Here is a 19,775-nt window from a genome sequence, read left to right as displayed (position 1 = left end):
TGCAGGCAGATTTAAATTTAAAAGCAGGAGTAGACTACCTAAAAATATCTGAGGCCCCGTCTGGGCTCAACCAAGCCAAATTAAGTTGTCTATACTGCTTATGACCAAGAAAACGTAGCAGTTGTGGACAGATTTTCTGGAATTTTGAATTCCAAAACTTGATGCCGCTGCCAAGACTAGCGGAATGCAGTCCAAGGCTACAAAACTTTTGGACACCCCTGGTTCAGAGCATGAAGATCAAATAATAAACTTATCCTATTATCTTTGACGTACTAATAGGCAGTGGCGTAGCAGCACCATTTGCCATATTTAGATAGTGCTAAAAATTGATCCCCTTGCACCAACAAACTTTCAAAAGTGCAGTGGGTTGATGAAAATTTTCCATTATATAAAAACTACCAGTTTTAAGAAATAAATTCGAACACAAGAATACATTGGAATTACGCCAGAAGTGTTCAATAATCCCAGCTTTTGAGCGGTATTTAGGAGTTGGACTGGAGTGGGAGTCTGAAATTCTCAAAAAATCAAGAACCGTAGTCTACAACATCCACTGGGTAGCTACGCCACTGCTGTGGTGTCGAACCGAAAATACGTTTCCGAGTTCTGAAAAAGCATATTCAAAATGAGAACCTAATACACAGTTTTTTGTTGACAGTTGAAACATAAACACCTTGTTGCGGTTGAAATTTGGGAAATTTACATGAAGTTGATAAAATTTTCCAACAGACTAGGAAGTTTCTTTGCAAAACGTCTGGCAACACTGTACTTAGTTCCTTTTTCTTTTCCAACTTCAGTTGTTCAGTCTTCACTCTTCACAGACTTCCACTTCACTGACGGCCAGTTTGTCATGGTTTGTCCCTGTGACATGCTCTCTCTCGTCTTTAAGCTTCAGCTTTTCTTTTAAAACTTTCACTGGTCCTCACAGTTGTCACCCTATTGAAATTTTATATTTATTATATAGATAAAGACTAAGGATAAAAAGGAAATGTAGTCAATTTTTGTAAACACAAGCAATGAGTGGGGAAAAAGTTCCGGTGATCAAGCTAAATGAAAAATCATTAAGACGTCTGAAAGAAAAAATTGGAAAGCTGCAAGATGATAAAAATGTAAAAGGTATAAAAACAGATTATTCATTAATTAACTAAACATAACTTTGAACTACATTAGCCCTGTTGAATTGCCTTGGCAGTGGGGCCTTTTCCAATACTGGTAATGCGAACCTGGTTCGACACTCGGTTTAAACTGGTTGTTGATAAACATCGCCCCCCTTCTACTTGGGTTGTAATAAATTGTGTGGGCATAGTTGCTAAAGGAAAGGTAGGCGAGAGAAAAGAACTGCCTACCCTACTCTCATTGTACTGATGGGCGATGACCTAAGTGTAACTGTAATAGGAACCGAACCTTATCTTATCATCCCCCAAGCTCATTAACTGAGTAGGTATTAGACCTTTACTATAATAATGAACACAGTTGAAATTTGGCTTCAATTCCAGGTTTGGTGGCTGTACAATTTTAAGATAGTGGTAGTTCAGCTAGTATGGTACTGTTTTATCGATGTGTATTTTTAAATTTTTGGGTTTTGCCATCTTTCCCTTTTGTTGGTGTCAAATTCGTATGTTTACTTTGTCGTTCCGTACATATTTGCGCCAGCAGCAAAAAATACAATTGATATGATGTCTTTGCCATTCTGTTTTTGCAAGACACTTATTGACATTCAAACGTTTAACATAAAGATGGTTACAAGATTTATATTTCTTTCAGTTTAAATCAGAGATCCCTGGTTTAAATATTTTCAATTTTTGTTGTTAATAAACCAGCACATGAGATGAAGGAAAATGAGTAATGGTGTATTATTAATACAAGCTCAAGTTAGCCGATGATGATGATGAACAATAAGAATACAAACACACAGTTGTTTTTTGTTTTCAGGTAACTTTGAAGCCAAGAAAACAGTGCGTGCTCCAAAATTTTCTGTTTATACACCTGGTGTTTCAAGATTGTCTAACCGCCAACCAACAAATGAAACTGCAAGTTTTTCATCTCCACTATCAAATACTAATACCAGGTAACAAGTGACATTGATGTAGGTAATGGAAGGTCAATTTTTGGTGTGCAAAATAATTCTAGTCCAAGTATACATAATTAATTGTGCCCAAATAGTTTTTATAACATGCCATTGTCTACACTATTTTTAACTTTTCCATTACTATCATTAGTCTGTTATGATATGAATATAAATGTTTCTTGTCAACTACTTATATCTACATTGTACAAATATTTAGTGCACTACTTTTATTATTAATAATCATTCGCTATCTCCGCTTGCAGCAGATTACGCATCAACAATGGTTACTTGACAGGGTTCCATGTGATTTTATGAGCCGTACTGCTTCCATGCTGGCTCAAGGCAGATTGGAAGAGGGTGATACATCACCAGATTATTACTCGGTTTATCCTCACTGCGTTATGCAAGAAAGAACACAATCGGTACCCTTTTTAAAGTCTTTGGTATGACCCGACCTGGAATCGAACCCAGGGCTACCAGCACCGAAGACGATAACCACTGAGCCACGGGTGCTTTTATTATTATTAGGCCATAAATTTGATCATTTAGAGACTAAACAAGTCTGAAATTTTGTGTCAAAATATTTACCTAAGCTGTCCAAATCGTAACAAGCTAAAAATATTTCTGAAATCTTTCAAATTTAAACATTTATAGTTTCAGCTGAGCATGTATGAACGAACTTTGTCTATATAATTATATAGACAAAGTTCAATATAGACCAGTGGTTCTTAACCGGGGGGGCGTGAAGCACCTCTCAGGGGAGGTGCGAGCTCTACAACAATTTCAATTTTTTTTTTAATTACGTTAATGTCCTAGGACCTATGCTGTTCGTCATATTTTGTATTTTATCTTATTTTATATTGTATTCAGTAATTCTTGCTTTATTAGTTAGACCAGAACTTTACAAAACTATTTTGCGCTGAACTCCTTCAGATTTATCAAATTTTCTCAACGCTGCTTCATTTTTACTTTTTAGTTCAAATTACTTTTTTACAGTTTTATTTACTTAATTCTCGATCACCTTACTTAATATTACATTGTTCACTCTCTGGAGTTAAACCTCACATTAAAAATCTAGTCGCTAAGAAGCAGTGTCAAGTATCTCACTGATGTGTACAATAAACAGACAAAAATGCAATTTTTTTGGTATGATACTTATTTAAAATCTCGGGAGGGCGCGAGGCACATGACCATTATTGAAGGGGGGCTTGATAGAAAAAAGGTTAAGAACCACTGATATAGACAATAGTCAAAATCATGGCCTTATAAAAGTACTGAAATGAATTATAATTCATTTTATAAGGCCATGATTTTGATTATTTATGAAAGAAAATCCACAGAAGTTTAAAATCATGTGGTGATTGATTTTTCAAGAGGTCAAAAGATTGTTTTTGAAATTTTACAAACTAAAACACGTTTTTTTTTAATTGAATATATAATGTGAAGTTTATTTGTGAACTTTCATTTAATAGTAGAACATAATTGTGATTATTTAAACAGAACACCAAAATATACTCAAATTTTAGTAAAATTTGGAGAACATGGTAAAGTTTTTTGCCTAAATTCTTAACAAATTGAAAAGTCTGGAGCCTTAAGCTTCTACACTCAGGACAGGTGATATTGCCAGATATTAAACAAAAGTGATGATATCACTGAATGTTGAATAAAAATGGTGGTGACTTTAAATTAAAAAGGTTTTTTATTAAATCACCTTTACATAATTATAATAATATGAGAAAACGTACATTTCCATGCATATTATAGCTGATCAGATTTTTTTGTTTGTTGTATATGAGTTGTGAACTTTCAAAAAGCAGTTTTGGCAGCAAAACATGCATTTTCTTAAGGTCACAAATATGTCTGAAAATGTTTACTCCAAAACTTTTTTCAGAATTTCTGATGAAAATGAGAAGCCACAACATGATGAAGTTGTTTTTTCTTCTAGAAGGAAGAGTTCAAATTATGGTGATAGCCCCGATAAACGAGGTGTAAAAGCAGGTGGTAAACTCATATTTTCGAGTGATTTTATTTTTTGACTGATACAGACAAAATCAATTGAATGCATATATTGGTTAAGCAATAATAAGCATATAAACTCTACAAATCATGATAATGTATTGCATTATACTATTATTTATGTATGCTACTGTAAAATGTTACATGTACTATATTACAAAGTTTATATAATAATGTATTGTTGATATAACCGCAGACAATGATACACCATTTTAGCTAATGTAATGTATATGTAGTACATTGAATTACTATTATCATTATTAACATCATTATTTTATCAATTATTCACCTTCACTTTGCGGATCATTAGAAGGTGCATATTGCTCTGCTTAGCTTTGTGCATGGCATTGAGCACTCTTTTGTAGTTACTAGTAATGTAGTATTAATACCATTTATCATACTACCATGTACATTGTACAATGTACAAAATCGTTCATGTATAGAATATATTGTGACATTAATATACAATATACATTGCTAAAGTAATGTGAAACAAACAATAAATACTATCAACACTACAAAAAGGCACTCAACGCCAAGCAGAGAGCAATTAAAGTCGGTGGTCTTCTGAAGACCTTAACAGTCTGTTTCACTCTTATTGAGATCGTCACTTGTCACGATTAATGTTTGTAATTTTTTCACCCTTATTTGGAATCTACAGTATTTGAGTAAAAACCTTTTAACAATCCCAAAAAAAGTGAAACAGGTTTTCACTATTTCAACTGTTTCAACTATATATATATATTTGCTTTACTGTGCATAATATGTATGTATAGCTGAAATCATGTGTATGTGCACTGTGCAGCATATATATTATTCCAGAGATAAAATGCAGCACTGCAGCAGTTACAAATATAGTTTTCCATTTTAATAAGCTTTTGTACCTGATGGTTGTATCTGATGAAATGTAATGTAGCACAAACTTGTCTGTCATTTTTTGCTGTAAAGTTATAATATAATATGCATAATATATTATTTGTAACATAATACATATATATATATGATATAATTATAAACAATATAATATCATTATAAGGAATAATATTTTTAATTCCAAAACTGTAAGCATCTATAAAAGAAAAAATATTGATTATATAATCAAAAAATTGCATATAATGATTTTGTTAATTATTCCTAAAACCAAAACGATTTGGCTTTATTATTGATATCTTGCTGACGAATTATGATTTTTACTCATGAGAACTTAGTTTCTGTAGCGTCATTAAGTGTTACTGCAACGAGAGTTATGTGCTTGAAGCCAATTTTTTTATCTGAAGCATCCACAAATTGCTAATTTGGACAATGCATATATTGGTTAAATGCACAGAAAGTGTTCACTAATTGACCCTGTAATTCAGAGGTTTTATCTGCAGCTCTAAATTGCAAAGTTAGTGATTGAACTATCACCAACGATTGAACTATCAACTTTTTTAGGTTACGGACGTGGACGTGGCCACACCCGTGGAAGATCAACACGTGTCACAAAGCAAGCTTTGATTAATAGAACAGACCAACAACGGTAATTTTGTGTATATAAAGTGTGTATAAAGATTAGGTTCCCACCAACGAAACATAAATCTTCAACTGCAAGTTTTATTAATCCGGTTTTTAAGATATATAGGTCTGGGAAGAGAGAAGCTGTCACTTGTCTTACAAACTGTTTATTTTTCTGCCTGTGGAAATACAACACTTCTTTCAAAGTCGGAAGTTGGAGTTGAAATCGAATTCAACCCACTTTAACTTTTGAGAAATCTTTATTTCATTTTGGAGACAGAGATGAGTTGTTTTCGAAACTGTAATATAATGTAAAATATTTTATGAGAGGTTTTGTTAAATAAAGATGAGCTGTTCAAGTGTTCAATAAACTTTGTTTTTTTTTATGGAATGGCGATTCAAATTATTGCCATGCAACAGAGAGAATTCTGTTGAATCCGACTACAGTGATGAAGAAGGGTTTTTAGCTCGACATAACCGAAGAAGAAAACAGCAAAATCCAAATTTTAATTCATCGCAAGAATATTCTGAGTAAGAAAAACTTTTACATTTTATTTGCTCACTTTAATGTTGCAAACATTTGTCAAGTCACACTATGTGAAGAAATTATTTTAATCCTCAGCCATGAACAAGGAAACAAACTGCATGACTCGGAAGATGAGTTTATATGGGATGATTACCATGGACACTTCTTAGAAGACTGGGAGGATAATAGACAATTGTCAACTTCTGATGAAGTTGTGGTTAGTGATGGAGATATAAATTGTTGAATGTAGGCTTAGAATTTTCTTTTGTTATCAACAGTTTGCCTTTTTGCTGTAAGTTCAAGGCCATGTAACGATAAATCTATTTGATTTTGGAAGATCTGTTTTTCTTTTGATTTTAGTTTTGCTGTAATATACGTTGTATATCAATGTCATAATTTGTATATACAGTATGAGTTTTTCAAATAAACCATAACTAGGGACATTGTTTTGAGTTTTGGCCCTATGCTCCTTTGAGTGCTGAATACTAAAAGTTTTGAATAATTGCAAAGCTTGTTAGTTTTTTATTTGTTGTCTTGACAGTAACCACACTAGGCACTTTCATCACCTTCCCCCAGTGCTAAAATGATTTGACCAAAAAACGTTATAAATTGCAAGCAACACATATATTTTAAATAGTTTTATTGTTGTGTCTACTTTGTTGCATTATGTACCCCCAAATAACAGTTCACAAATTCTCTTTGTTTCTAGATTCCTGTTGATCAGAAAATAAAACCAATTCAACAAGTAAACAAAAACCTCGAGCACCCTGACATGAATGTGAGTTAGAACAAGTGGCCACCGCCATACACCATTTTACTTTTTCACAGATATAACACAGCTATACCTTATTTCAAATGCATTCTCATGGATTTTTTTCCATCGTTGTTAAAGTTGTTTTTGAACTGAAAGTTTTTGAAATATATAATTTACATGTTGAATTAACTTCTACTCATTTTTGTATGTTCTTGTTTAGTCTCCAATGGAATCTGAGAAGGATATGGTGTTAAAGAGTGCTGGAGATGGCATAACAAAATCGAATCGAGGGCTTTTAATAAAAAAACCTACAGATGCCGAACAAGAGCCCCCAAAGGTATTATAAAATGCATGCTGGGTCAAAACTGTGAAGAATTAACAAAGAATTACTTTTTCTTAACACCAACAGATATTATTTTAATGAAACTATGCACCTTGACAGATGACACGAAAGCATCTCTTCAATCCTGCCAATCCGGATATTCCCATAGTTGTAAAGTCCAATCAAAGGTCTCAAAAGTACAACAAGGATAAGGCTGCTGTCAACCCCGAGCCAAAAGACACTGGCAAACAGGTTGGTTGTGCTGTGTTACATCCCCATTTTAATCTAAGAAACTTGAAATCTGTTATTTTACGCATTTTCTCAGATTTGATCGTCATTTTGTTTTCAAACCGATTTCATTCGTGTTCACAGGAACAACGACAGGTTGCTGCATCACCCAACACACTTCGACCTTTGTATCCACCCAGTGAAGGGTAAGCAAGAAGAGTTGAAAATCTCATTTTCGATTAACCTGTTTCCACAAAATGTCTTCTGACTGTCTAAATCTGGGTATTTTGATCAAATGTGGCACCAGGTTTAAACCAAACAAGTTGGTCCTGCCACACATATGAACAAATAGATGCTTCGTCTCGAAGGTTCTTGCACCAGTGAGAGTAAAATAGACCGACTTCTTACTCTCTTCTTACTCTAAATATGCTTGCCAAATTCTGGTTATAGGGATATTAGTAAGCTTTCAAGCACGGTTAATACCTTAAAAGTGCATCACTCTCTTGACTATGTTTTAAACTAGAAAAACATTCATTTTTGAATTTTTTTTGAAATGTACAAAAACTGAGTGTTAAGATGTAGGGAAACTTCACTCACATAATTTTAAAAACAGGTTTTATCCTAACGGCCGTCAGGATCAGGCAAGGTACACCAACTACTCCCCCGCGATCCCTCCCAGCTACAGATCACATCCTAACCACTGGGGAGCCTCTTCTGGAATCGATTATCACGAAGAGTACGACAGACACGTATCCACACCGATGGTACGAGGCTTAATTGCAAAATTGTTCCGTATTTGTAGATTTTGGCAATGAAAACTGTGAAGTAACCGAAATCGTACGCCCCGGTTTCTTTGTGTCAATATGGATTGTTCTGGATGGTGTTAACATATCTTCTTTATATGATGGGATTGAATCAGCACGTCATGTATATACATTCCCTTCTTGTCCCAGTTTACAGTTAAAGTAATTTTGAAAAACATCCACCGACACATCTTTAACGAAACGATTTTTATGAATGAAGAAAGAACAAGAGGATGTGATCGCTCTGTCTGCTTCCGACCATCCCCATCATTCTTACGAAAAGCTCCTCAAGGAAGCGGAGATTCTGGAATCGACCATCACTTCTCTTCTTACTTCTTCCAACTTCTCTCTTAAGAATTTTAACGAAAAGTTACAGATTTCAAGGTAAGGCTTTGCAGTTAAACAATGGTAAGCAAATAGGTTGAAAACTTGAACAAGTTTTACAGAAGATTATCGTGACTTTTCCCTGGATTAACTTGGTATCTACCATTGCCTTGAAGTTGAAATATTGGCCCTCATAAAGAGTTAGAGTTGTAGCAAAACCACTGTCATTATCAGGAGTGCAACTGAAAAGAGGTATAAACCAGCCCTGGCTAGTTAAGTGTGAAAACGGAGTTCATTGAACTTCTCTTGCCTTGTATGACGCAAAACTCTTCGTAAACTACTGCTGTATAAAGTAGTTCATCAGTACATAAAAGTCGGCTGCATAGCTGAGTGTTGAGAGCCCTGGTACGACGGTACTCGAAGGGGTGCTAGTTCGACACCACTCACTAGCACGCGGCTGAAATACTTTTAATGGCATGCCTGAGGGTGGACACGAAGATTGTGGCTTCTTTGCTTTTCCGTCCACTTTAATCTAAATCTTCAACCACCGAGTACATAAGTACGAATAAAAGCTCTTATCTTTGTCACAATGTGGTAGTGATTGCGGCAAGACTTGTTGTTTATGTTTTGAAATTCAAATTTTTACTTTTTCGTTTCAGGACGAAACTAAAACAAATTTATAAGACTTTGATCCTAAATTACATCGAAATAGCGACGAAACACAACGTTGAACAGATGCTTTGGAAGAGCGTTTATCATCAGGTTCGGAGCTTCATTGTTTTGTGCGAAATTTCTCCACCGATGTCCCAAATTATGTAGAAATTGAAACAAAATTTCTTTTCTAGTTAATGGAACAACTTCGTGGTCGCATTGCATCTTTATCTGGCGAAGAAAAAACTGACATGAAAAACATCTTGATTGTCGTTCTGGATCAGGTAACACTTGCACCAACATTTTGTTTTGTATGATGATATTGGTTGATGATGATGATGATTCTATATCCAGTTGTTTTTTAATACATAGAGCCAATCGCAAAAGATAATTTTTTCAAACGTAAACAAAATTAGTTACTAATGTTTCACTCTGTATGGACGGACACGTCATGTACATTTCAGGACAGTATTCGATCTGCGTTCTTGACAGTACGATACATTTGTTACAGACTAGCATAACACTTCACGTTCATAACTACTGACTACGCCATTTGACTCGGTGTACTTGGTGTACTTAGTTTTTGAAATTTCATCCAGGCAACAGAATTCTACGAAAATCTCTTGATGCGATTGCAACAGACTTATAAAATAAACTTGAAGGAACTACTTGCCAACATTATGTCTTCTGTCAGCAGCCATAAGCGCGCGGGAAAAAGAGTAAGACCTCTAGGTTAACATGTTTTAACAAATGCAATTTGTCAGTTTCATTGATTTGTTTTTAAAGAATATCATTTTCATAACAATCTCTGCCTGGAAATCAGTTGTTATTTTACATTGATTTAAAGTTTCCTGTTTACTTCTTCTTGAGATGCAGGGAGGTGATAAGTAATAAATACATCGTTTATTGGTCTACTAGGTAAGATGTCGACATTACATGCAATTGTTGTAATGGTCAACGGTCGAAGACGTTAATTTGTATAAACTCACCTTCTGAGCTATTTAGCTGACAATTCAAAAGTGTTGGTACAGATAAAACATTGATAAGCATTTTTCTCGCTTTGTCAGACGAAATTGGCGATCATGAGCTGCCAAAGAAGCTTGATTTGCTTGGGAGATATTTCTCGGTACAAGGAAAACGCAAATGAGACCTCGAACTTTGGCAGAGCAAGACAGTGAGTTGGAATTGATGGTCAATTATATGCTTTCTTACGTATACCCAATTTGGTTTTACGTCAGTCATCATCATCATCATCATAATCCATCGTCGGTTTGTTCCCCACTAGTGGGGGTGGCCGATTGTTTCCGCGCAGCAATTGTTTTAATCCCTTTTCTCCATTTCACCCTGTCCCTTGCATCTTCCTCCTTCAGTCCGACTTTTTTAAATTCATCCTTCACTTGTTGTTTCCACGTTCTTCTTGGACGACCGCGTTTCCTCTTCCCATCCACCTTTAGATCTAGTGCCTTTCTAAGAAAACTTCCTTCCTCCCTCCTTATCACATGTCCATACCATCTTACTCCATTTGCCCTTGCCAGTTGGTCTATGGTCTCTCTCATCTCTAGCATATCCAACAATTCTTCAGTCCTTTTTTTCCTTCTCGTTTTCACCCCACACATTGCTCTCACCATTGACCTTTCCGTTCTTCTCAGGATTGCCAGTTCACTCTCTCTCAATATCCATGTCTCGCTACCATATAGCATTGCAGGCCGCACACAGCTCCGATATACTTTCCCTTTCATCCTTAGTGAGAATTTTCTGCCATACAACATTTCCCCACATTCCCTGAACTTTGCCCAGCCCAATCTTGCCCTTGTTGTCACCGCTGCTTCACATCCACCACTTCCATTTATCCGATCACCCAGATAACAGAAGTCTGTCACTGTTTCGATGCCATGGCAGAACTCATCATCATGGCCTTCCACTTCATTCCTTCCTTTACTGCATTTCCCACAAACAAAACACTTCGCCAATCTTGTTGCGGCTCTCTTGACATTAGCACATCTTGCATGTACAGTACCCACTTTCCACATTCCTTGCATTGCATTGAATTTCTCATCACTCTCTTGCCACATATTCCACAGGGATCTACTTTGCTCTCAACAACTGTTCCTTCTGCTCCACTCACCATCACTTTTGTTTTTTCAAGATTCACCTTCATACCCTTGGTTTCAAATGCTTCTTTCCATTTCTCAAACTTTCTCTCCAGTCCCTCCATACTATTACTTGTCAAGACCAGGTCGTCTGCATACAAAATTTCACTCAATAAGCCCTCCCTCACTCCTTCAGTTACAACGTCAACCACAATAGCAAATAATTTGATCCAACTCTCACTTTTGTTCTTGCATCCTCATACATAGACATCACAGCTCTCACTAATACCTCCGGTATACCTCTTTTCCTCATTGCCCACTCCATCACTTTCCTTGGTACTCTGTCAAATGCCTTTTCTAAGTCGACGAAACACATATATAGTTTTCTCTGCTTCTCTCGGTATTCCTCCTGCATTCTTCTCAATATAAACAGAGCATCCACTGTACCTTTTCCTGGCATAAATCCAAACTGCATATCATTTAATTTCACCAATGTTCTCAACCTCTTTTCTAGTATTCGCTCCACAATTTTCATTCCATGCTCTAGTAGTTTTACACCTCTATATGCACTGCAACTTCTCACATCCCCTTTTCTCTTGAACAATGGAACAAGAGTACTATGCTTCCACTCCTCCGGCATTCCCTCTCCATCTAATACCCTTTGGCTAAGTTGTAGCATTACTTCAATTCCCAACTCTCCACTTGCTTTTATCATCTCTACGCTCACTTCTGATGGACCGGCTGCTTTATGCAGTTTCATTTGCCCCATTGCCTCCACCACTTCATCACGAGTAACCTTTCCCACTGGACCCTCCACCAGATCAACCTCTGTCATATGATTCCATACATTCTCCTTATTCATAACATTTTCCATATGTTCTTTCCACACTTTTCCTCTGCTTTCCGGGCTGAAATGCAACTTCCCATCTCCACTCCTTATACATCTTCCCCCTACAATATCATTCCCATCCTTTTTCATTTGCTTTATGAGTCTGAATACTTTGTTTTGGCTTTCCCCCATTTTATTAAGATGTTGAAATTCCATCAGTAGATGTTGAAATTTTGTTTAAAAAAAATGGTTTATTTCAGCAATCGTTCCGTGTTTGATTCTAGAAGCTTCAACAATTTATTCTTGCAGCTATTACATCCAAGCGCGTTCTCTCGAACCGAGGAACGGTCGGCCTTACAACCAACTCGCCTTGCTGGCCGTTCAAACCAGAAGAAAACTGGACGCAGTTTATTACTATGCTCGAAGTCTAGCCACCTTGGGGAACCCCATACTCACTGCTAGAGAAAGTCTGATCGCTTTGTTTGACGATGCTCGGAGAAAAGTAAGTTTGTTGTTGGAAAAGTGAACCAATGTTGGAACGAATGTAAGTTAAGTATTGAAGACATCACACATATGTTTTAGATTCAACATCTCAAAAATAAAGACCAGACAACGCAAGAAAAGTCAAAGTCATCGGACCCAGTCTCAGACTTAAAAAAGTCAGTATTTGTGATATAAAATCACCACATATGTTGTCTCATTAAATAGTCTCTCGTTTTATATGGCGTTATGCTCAGCATTGGTTATGTGACTTCAAAACTAACTTTGGTTTCACCTATTGAATACTGTATATTTAAACTGCAGGCGAGCTTCTCAGCCGAAGGTCGTCTGGGTACTGCCTGGTCAAACGGAAATGTCCAAACCCACCACCGATTTAAATAGGAAACTACCGGGTTTCGACCAGCCGAAAGAACAAGCAGTGCCTTCCACAAACGCAATGTCTCCTGGAGAAGTCAGTTTGTATTTTTCTTCTTTTTTTTTACAAAACCTAATGCGAGTGTCTTCGAAAGTGTGGAAGCTCGAATGGTTTATTTAAACTATGTTTCTTTGTTATCGTAGATGCTGAAACACTTCATCCTTATTTTCACCCACGCACACGGGAAACTGTTCACGAGAGTCGGCTTGGATTCCTTCGACAGCCTCAAGAATGAACTGCTTGGTTTGTTCAATAAAGTGAGTTGTGTTCACACACGATAAGCTGGTTGCCGTTTAACGAACTGCTAAATTATAAATAAGACTTACGCTTGCGTATGCAGCGATTCTGTGGATCTTCCCAGACAGCAAAATCCGTCGCTTTTTACATTGATTCAGCGTCTGCAGACGTTGAATCAATGTAAAAACGACGGATTTTGCTGTCTGGGTTGCGGATGTTAATTTTGTAAGTTTTCGCACCGCTTATTTTATAGAAAAATTTGAACGCCACTCCGTAGTCTATTTTCTTTGTTTTTCATAAGCATGTTCCGTAGTGTCACACCAAGGCTGCTTATTGATATAATTTTACTTTATCTCGAAAGATTTATTGGTTGGAAAAGACCAAACAAAATACTGAAGATTTTCCGCTTTGCGTTTTGTTTTCTATATTTTTTACTCGATTTTTTTTTTTGAGAATTGATAGACGTTGAATTAATGCAAAAGGGACCAGCTTTTTCACCTGAGTCATGATCACTAACTAATCTGTTGTTATTATTTTCTTACCTTTAGATATTGGGATGTGATAAAGCGGTGATAAACAAGCAAACCTTGCTTCACCTCTTCGCAATAAACTACTTCACGGTATTCGATCAACACCAGAGAAATAAAAAAGGTGCTCGATTCTTCTATGTTACTTAACGCTCAATTCTCCAAGTTATTTTGTTATTTGGTATAGCTTGAAAGATTTTATATTTATACCCCAGGGCTACGCTCGCAGTGTTGTAAAGCAAATTTTACGCTGTTGGCTTTGCAGATTGACCCAAAGTGTCAATGACCCTAACTCAGTAAAGTTACACCATAATTCTACTGGTTTGTCTGCCATCAGGAATGAAAGATTCCTTTCCACAGTATATTTCTACCTTACACAGTGGCAGATCCAGACGGGGCGTTCGCCCACCCAAAACACAGGAATTTAACTGCATTTACGGTGTATTTGCAAACTTAGATAATATAGACCTATACAATATCATCACTGCGTTTTGTTGAAATCCTTCCCTAAAGCTACTTAATGGATCCGCTTCTGCCCAACATCAACTTAGATATTGTAACGCAACACGTGTTATGGACATGGTTTGTACTGTTCTTTTGTTTAGAATCTTCTAGCTCTCAACTGTCATCCTGGGCTGTGCAACTTACCTTTTCCATGATCGCCATCCTTGCTCGTCACGTGACCTCGTTGTTGCTACAAATCCCTTCTGACGCGAGACAAGTCTACGACCCGAGTTACGTCAGCCAACTCACTGTCTTGCTTCCGTCACTCAAAGTATCCTTTGATTGGCTGTACAGCAACAAGATCCTGTGGTATCCGGACCTCCCTCGCAGACCAGACGACAAGTAAGTCGTTTTTATCGGCAGTCAATAGCTAGTCGAGTCAGTTAACAATGAGAAGGTGTAAAAACTATATTATTAAACAATGTTATCAGTGGTTACATTTTTTAAAGAATGGTTTGAGTGAACTACGCTAAATGCAGTGATTCTGTGATCAACCCTCATGTAAGTACAAAAAAATCATTTATTTTCTACTGGTAACGCTTTAAATCTTGTTTACAGAAGCCTGTGTAGAACTGTAGATACACGATAAAGTAATCAGTAATAATGTGATCACATTTAAACCTAAAATGAATTGATCACAAGTAATCATAATTTGGGTGATCACATTTTGATATGTGTTTTGTTGGCTTTTTTCGGTGTTCGACGTTTTCTTCGTAAACAATTCTTCGTAAAATTAATTCTTTTTGAACCATAGGCGTACGAAGCCGAGTAACATGATCAAGTTTAACACTTGTGTTAACGTTTAACACAACACAGTAACGTTTAACACAACACAGTTTAACAGTTTAACACGTTTGTTGATCACGTTACTCGGCTTCGTATGCCTATGGTTCAACAAGACAAACTTTCTACCGAAGCTCTATCAATTAATTCTTTGTAAAACAATTCTTCCCAAAGCATTTCTTCGTGCATGCAATTGAGATTTGATGTATACAAAGAAACGCTTTACGAAGAATTGTTTTACAGATTTCGTTTCACCAACAACTGTTTACGAACAATTGTTTTACGAACAACTGTTTACGAAGAATTTGCCTATAACCCTTTTTTCATACCAACGTCCCATTTGTTAACATTTCAATGTATATCTGTCACAGAGCGTATGATCTTTGGAACAGCCTGGCAGAGCTCTGTGATTGGTTGATTGGCGACTACAAGCAGTTCCCCATGCGTATTTACACCAAAAATCATCACGACCTCGAAGAAGTATGTAGTCTGACAACTTTCTCCTTTTCATATCGCTTAAATGTCGACAGACACCGATGCAATGCAAGCTCGTCTTACCAAGTGCGAGTACACTGCCTGAGCTAGCAGATTTTTTTTAGTTTGGCTGTTCAACTGAGTTGTTAGTGCCCATATTTCACCAAGCTGGAAGTTGCGTCCATTGACTCTAGTAACGGCGGAGAAATTTTGTATGTGTGCCTCTTCCACGAGTTCCACCTGTCAAAAAATGTTGTTTTACAGATTAACTTATCAGAAGACTTCGAGTTCTCTGGCTTTTCCCCTCTCGCCAGTGTTGAGTGCGAGCAGAGGTACGTCATGATTTCTGAATGCACCAACACAGAACAACACACGAGAGCAGCTGATTGCATTCGTCTTGATTTAATTCGAGACTTCCTTGAGTATCTTTGCGGCATGGAACAACCACCCCTTGCATTCAAACAGGGGAGGTATGACATACAAATAAATCTTTTTCATTTTTAACGTATTTTGCGTTTGTTGGCAAAGTTATCAGCCAAGTTTAAGGTGACTGAATTTTTGTTTGTTGTAAGAGAGAGAAAGAGCGAAACCTATTATTTTGTCTGTTGCGAGAAAAGTATACAGTACAAAATATAGACAATGCAAATAAAATAGCACCATAACTAGAATCTACAACAGACATTGTAAAATATCACGATCTTATCAAAAAATAAAAAGCCCAAAATGTAGATACTAAACTCATGTTCAGCAAACAAACGTTTCGAAAACTATACTGGGTTCATCTTCAGTGTTATAAATGTAAGCAATCCCTGATGCCGCATAGATTTAAATTGAATTGCGGCTGACGTCACAAAGACTCATCAACAAGCTATTATGAAAGTAAAAAACGTAATAGAAGTCAGGTTTTTTCATGAAATGATGCGTAAAAGAAGTCAGTATTTTACGATAAGACTTTACGAAAAAACAAATTACAATTTACTGGATCAACGAAATGGGTTTGACAAGTCAGAATAAGTGCTATACGGTATATCAGTTCAACAATTAAATAAATATAATGGTGCAGATGCCAAGTCCAAGTTCAATTGCGGTTCAAGTTGCAGATGCCAAGTTCAAGTAAAGTCTCATCGTAAAATACTGACTTCTTTTACGCATCATTTCATGAAAAAACCTGACTTCTATTACGTTTTTTACTTTCATAATAGCTTGTTGATGAGTCTTTGTGACGTCAGCCGCAATTCAATTTAAATCTATGCGGCATCAGGGATTGCTTACATTTATAACACTGAAGATGAAGACAGTATAGTTTTCGAAACGTTTGTTTGCTGAACATGAGTTTAGTATCTACATTTTGGGCTCTTTATTTTTTGATTAGATCACGATCTTGTTGTTGATCTTTACCAACTTTGAAGCTGATTGTGCTTTTCAAAATAATACTCGTATATAGCAAATTACTAGGCAACGACAACAGCTGAAGTAACTTGCTGCCTGTAGTTCGAAAAGTGTGCAACCCCATGAATTGGATAACCAAGCCACATAAGCTGCGATATGAACTTGCGAAATTTGTAATGTAAATCTTAACTTATATTTTTGGCGTACATCTTTTGATGATTAATTCTTCAGATACGTCGTGCTTGTTCGAACCCCTACCGTGTCAGAGGAACCTTGTCCAAGGCTTTCCACTGGTGATGACGTTTCTTCTGAATTGGTAAGACAACTTTTCCGTCTCTATAATGACGTTTGTTATTCATTTCAAAAAAGGTATCTGCTCGGTTCCATTTTGAATGTGTTTTTAACGTAGTAGTAGTAGTCCAGTTTTAATCCGGTGATGTCCCCGTTACCGAGGGTGGCCGGATTCACCTCCAAATGCCGCAATCGCCTTCACACCCTGCCTCCACATCGATCTGTCTAACGCGTCCTCTCTTGTCAAGCCCACCTTGCTGCTTTCTTCCTCAACTTGCCTTATCCACGTTTTCTTGGGTCTTTCTTGTTTTCTACGACCCTCCACTCGCAACTCCAGCACTCTTCCTAGTAGATATAGTCCAGAAAAAAAAATGAATAGAATTGTCCGTCACTACTGGCTTATGCAGATTGGAATAGATAGCATGAAAATGTAACGTTCTTCACAGGGATTTCTAGAAGTATCGGTACGGGATGCGAAACTACCTTCTCAGAGTAGGATGTGTTAAATAGCAGTGTTGCCAATTTTTTTTGTTTCTGCATAAATGCTATTCTTGGTTTGTGCAAAAGTAAATTAATGCGTGTTTGTTAAATCAATTTCAAAGTTTGCGAACACAAGACTACAATTTAATTTATCAAGTCATCATTGCAGTAGTGTAGATTTTCAGAGCGACTAAGCTACAACCTGAAACATTATGAATTTATCAAATAAGTTAGAGTTAGGCAACATCATCAGATTATCTAAAGATAGCATTACTGGATGAGTCAAGTAATGAGTGTAATCTTTGTTATTTCTTTTTGAGTTTTTTATTTTTGCAGGAATAATTGGTTTAAAATGTCAACACCATACTTTAGTTATTTTGTAGTATCATGGCTTACATCTCATTGATAAGTTCACAATACCATGCTCGAAACACTTTAGAAATTTAGATACTTCGTACGTACAGTTGTTGTAAATTTTAGTCAAGGCTTGACTAGAAATCTTTGGCTGATTTTTGAGCTACTTGATTAAAAATAACTTTTTGCATAAAAATGTTAAAAAAAATCGATAACATTTTTTCCTAACACACCCTACTAAGATGGCGAAAGTTGCGCTTTCCAGTGCGTTCTTGATTTCCCTGCGTTTTACACCTCAAGTTTTATAGATAATTGCGAAGACTACGAAATTATCTTAACTCAGATGATGTCTTCGTTCGCTGTCAACAAATCCCGAGTACCAACAAGACTAAGAACAAAGTTTACTTGAACCTGAATCATTACAATTCTTTTACGAAAGGTTCCAATAAACGCTTTTCTTGTCAGGTTGAAAATGAGCAACAAGAATTTGAGGAAAGTTCAGTTGAAGTCAAGCACGACGAAGACTTCAACCAACTTCGTGCTTTGCGGGATTCCTTGCAACAAACTAAAGATGTTCACGACAAAAGAAAGAACCACATTATGGTGAATACATCCTCTGTCTCTGCAGTGTTTCCGTATTTAAAACTGAGCGTCACAATGAGGGCTCTTCACAGATCATATTACGATCATGGAAAGGGCATTTCGGTATTTTATTCTGTACACAGGGTGATGAAAAATGACGTCATTTAATACTTTAACAGCAAGCACATCTTCTTTAGCATGATAGTTAACGATACCGCGTTATTTCCAGGCTTCTTTGGAGGCTAAAGAGGCAGACGACACGACCACTGTCTTTGTAAAACCAGAACATCTGATACCAGACACAAACTGCTTTATCGATCATTTGGCGAGTATCGATTCACTTCTCAAAACTGGATTCTACACTGTATTTGTACCACTTGTAGGTAAGGCTAAAACAACGAATGAAAAAAGTTGGGCTAAAAATAGTAGTGTCTGTGTAAAAGAAGCAATCTTCCTGGCAGTCAGCACAATTCAATGAAAACACGTGTCTGTCGCTGTTAATATTGCTACACTCGATTGTCGAGAGTCGGTAGCCTACTATTTTTGTAAGAATATCATACATTATACTTGCAGTGTTGGCAGAGCTGCAGGGCCTCGCACAAGACAGCAAAGGGAGAGACGATCACGCCTTGAAAGTCCACACCAACGCTGTGCGAGCTGTTGAATATCTTGAAGATAAATTTACTTCTGACCGCGATAATAGGTTGCAAGCTTTGACAAACCAGGGCTCAATGTTGCACACCATCACGTTTCAAAGTCAATCGGATGTTGGAAGCAAGGTAAGTTGATAAATGATATTGATAATAGTAAAAAATTTTGTGTTTCCGGTACGTATTTTTGTTCATACGGCAATAACTGGTGTATTAATTTTATCTGACCTTCATTGTGACGTATTTTGTTGGGGAGTTTATACAACTCATGCAACGTTTTGCATTTTCAGGCAACCAACGACGATTTAATTCTGCAGTGCTGTATAAAATATGAAGAAAAAAGCAACCCAAATCATCCAAAGACGAACTTCACAGTCCTGCTGTCTGATGATAGAAACCTACGCGTTAAGGCTCTTGCAAGGAACATGCCGACCAAATCAATACCAGAGTTTTGTAAATGGGCCGGTGTGGGAAGGACTTGAATGG

General features: G+C 36.7%; 1 protein-coding gene across 1 annotated transcript; it reads left to right on the top strand.

Moving 5' to 3' along the window:
• Positions 1-980: 980 nt before the first annotated feature.
• LOC145786473 (telomerase-binding protein EST1A-like) lies at positions 981-19,771 on the top strand. Its single transcript, XM_082598136.1, has 29 exons — positions 981-1,113; positions 1,930-2,065; positions 3,957-4,063; positions 5,516-5,600; positions 5,996-6,106; positions 6,198-6,318; positions 6,811-6,879; positions 7,076-7,192; positions 7,298-7,429; positions 7,550-7,611; positions 8,019-8,169; positions 8,429-8,592; positions 9,192-9,294; positions 9,378-9,467; positions 9,783-9,902; positions 10,251-10,357; positions 12,412-12,604; positions 12,685-12,761; positions 12,907-13,054; positions 13,162-13,275; positions 13,804-13,906; positions 14,388-14,628; positions 15,441-15,549; positions 15,808-16,013; positions 17,164-17,248; positions 18,523-18,660; positions 18,869-19,022; positions 19,213-19,418; positions 19,580-19,771. The coding sequence occupies exons 1-29, from the start codon at positions 1,014-1,016 to the stop codon at positions 19,769-19,771; spliced, it is 3,741 nt and encodes a 1,246-aa protein (XP_082454262.1). The 5' UTR covers positions 981-1,013.
• The last annotated feature ends 4 nt before the right edge of the window (positions 19,772-19,775 follow it).

This window comes from Aplidium turbinatum, chromosome 17 (genome assembly GCF_918807975.1).
Source record: "Aplidium turbinatum chromosome 17, kaAplTurb1.1, whole genome shotgun sequence".
Taxonomy (NCBI): Eukaryota; Metazoa; Chordata; class Ascidiacea; order Aplousobranchia; family Polyclinidae; genus Aplidium; species Aplidium turbinatum.
Note: the sequence above shows the minus strand (reverse complement) of the source record. Positions and strands in the feature narration are given on the sequence as shown.

Bases quoted from the DNA above. Each gene is read 5' to 3' on its own strand.
- LOC145786473 (XM_082598136.1), top strand. From the start codon at position 1,014: ATGAGTGGGGAAAAAGTTCCGGTGATCAAGCTAAATGAAAAATCATTA. The intron at 8,593-9,191 runs GTAAGGCTTTGC...TTTTCGTTTCAG, and splicing joins GAAAAGTTACAGATTTCAAG to GACGAAACTAAAACAAATTT. The intron at 13,907-14,387 runs GTGCTCGATTCT...TCTTTTGTTTAG, and splicing joins ACACCAGAGAAATAAAAAAG to AATCTTCTAGCTCTCAACTG.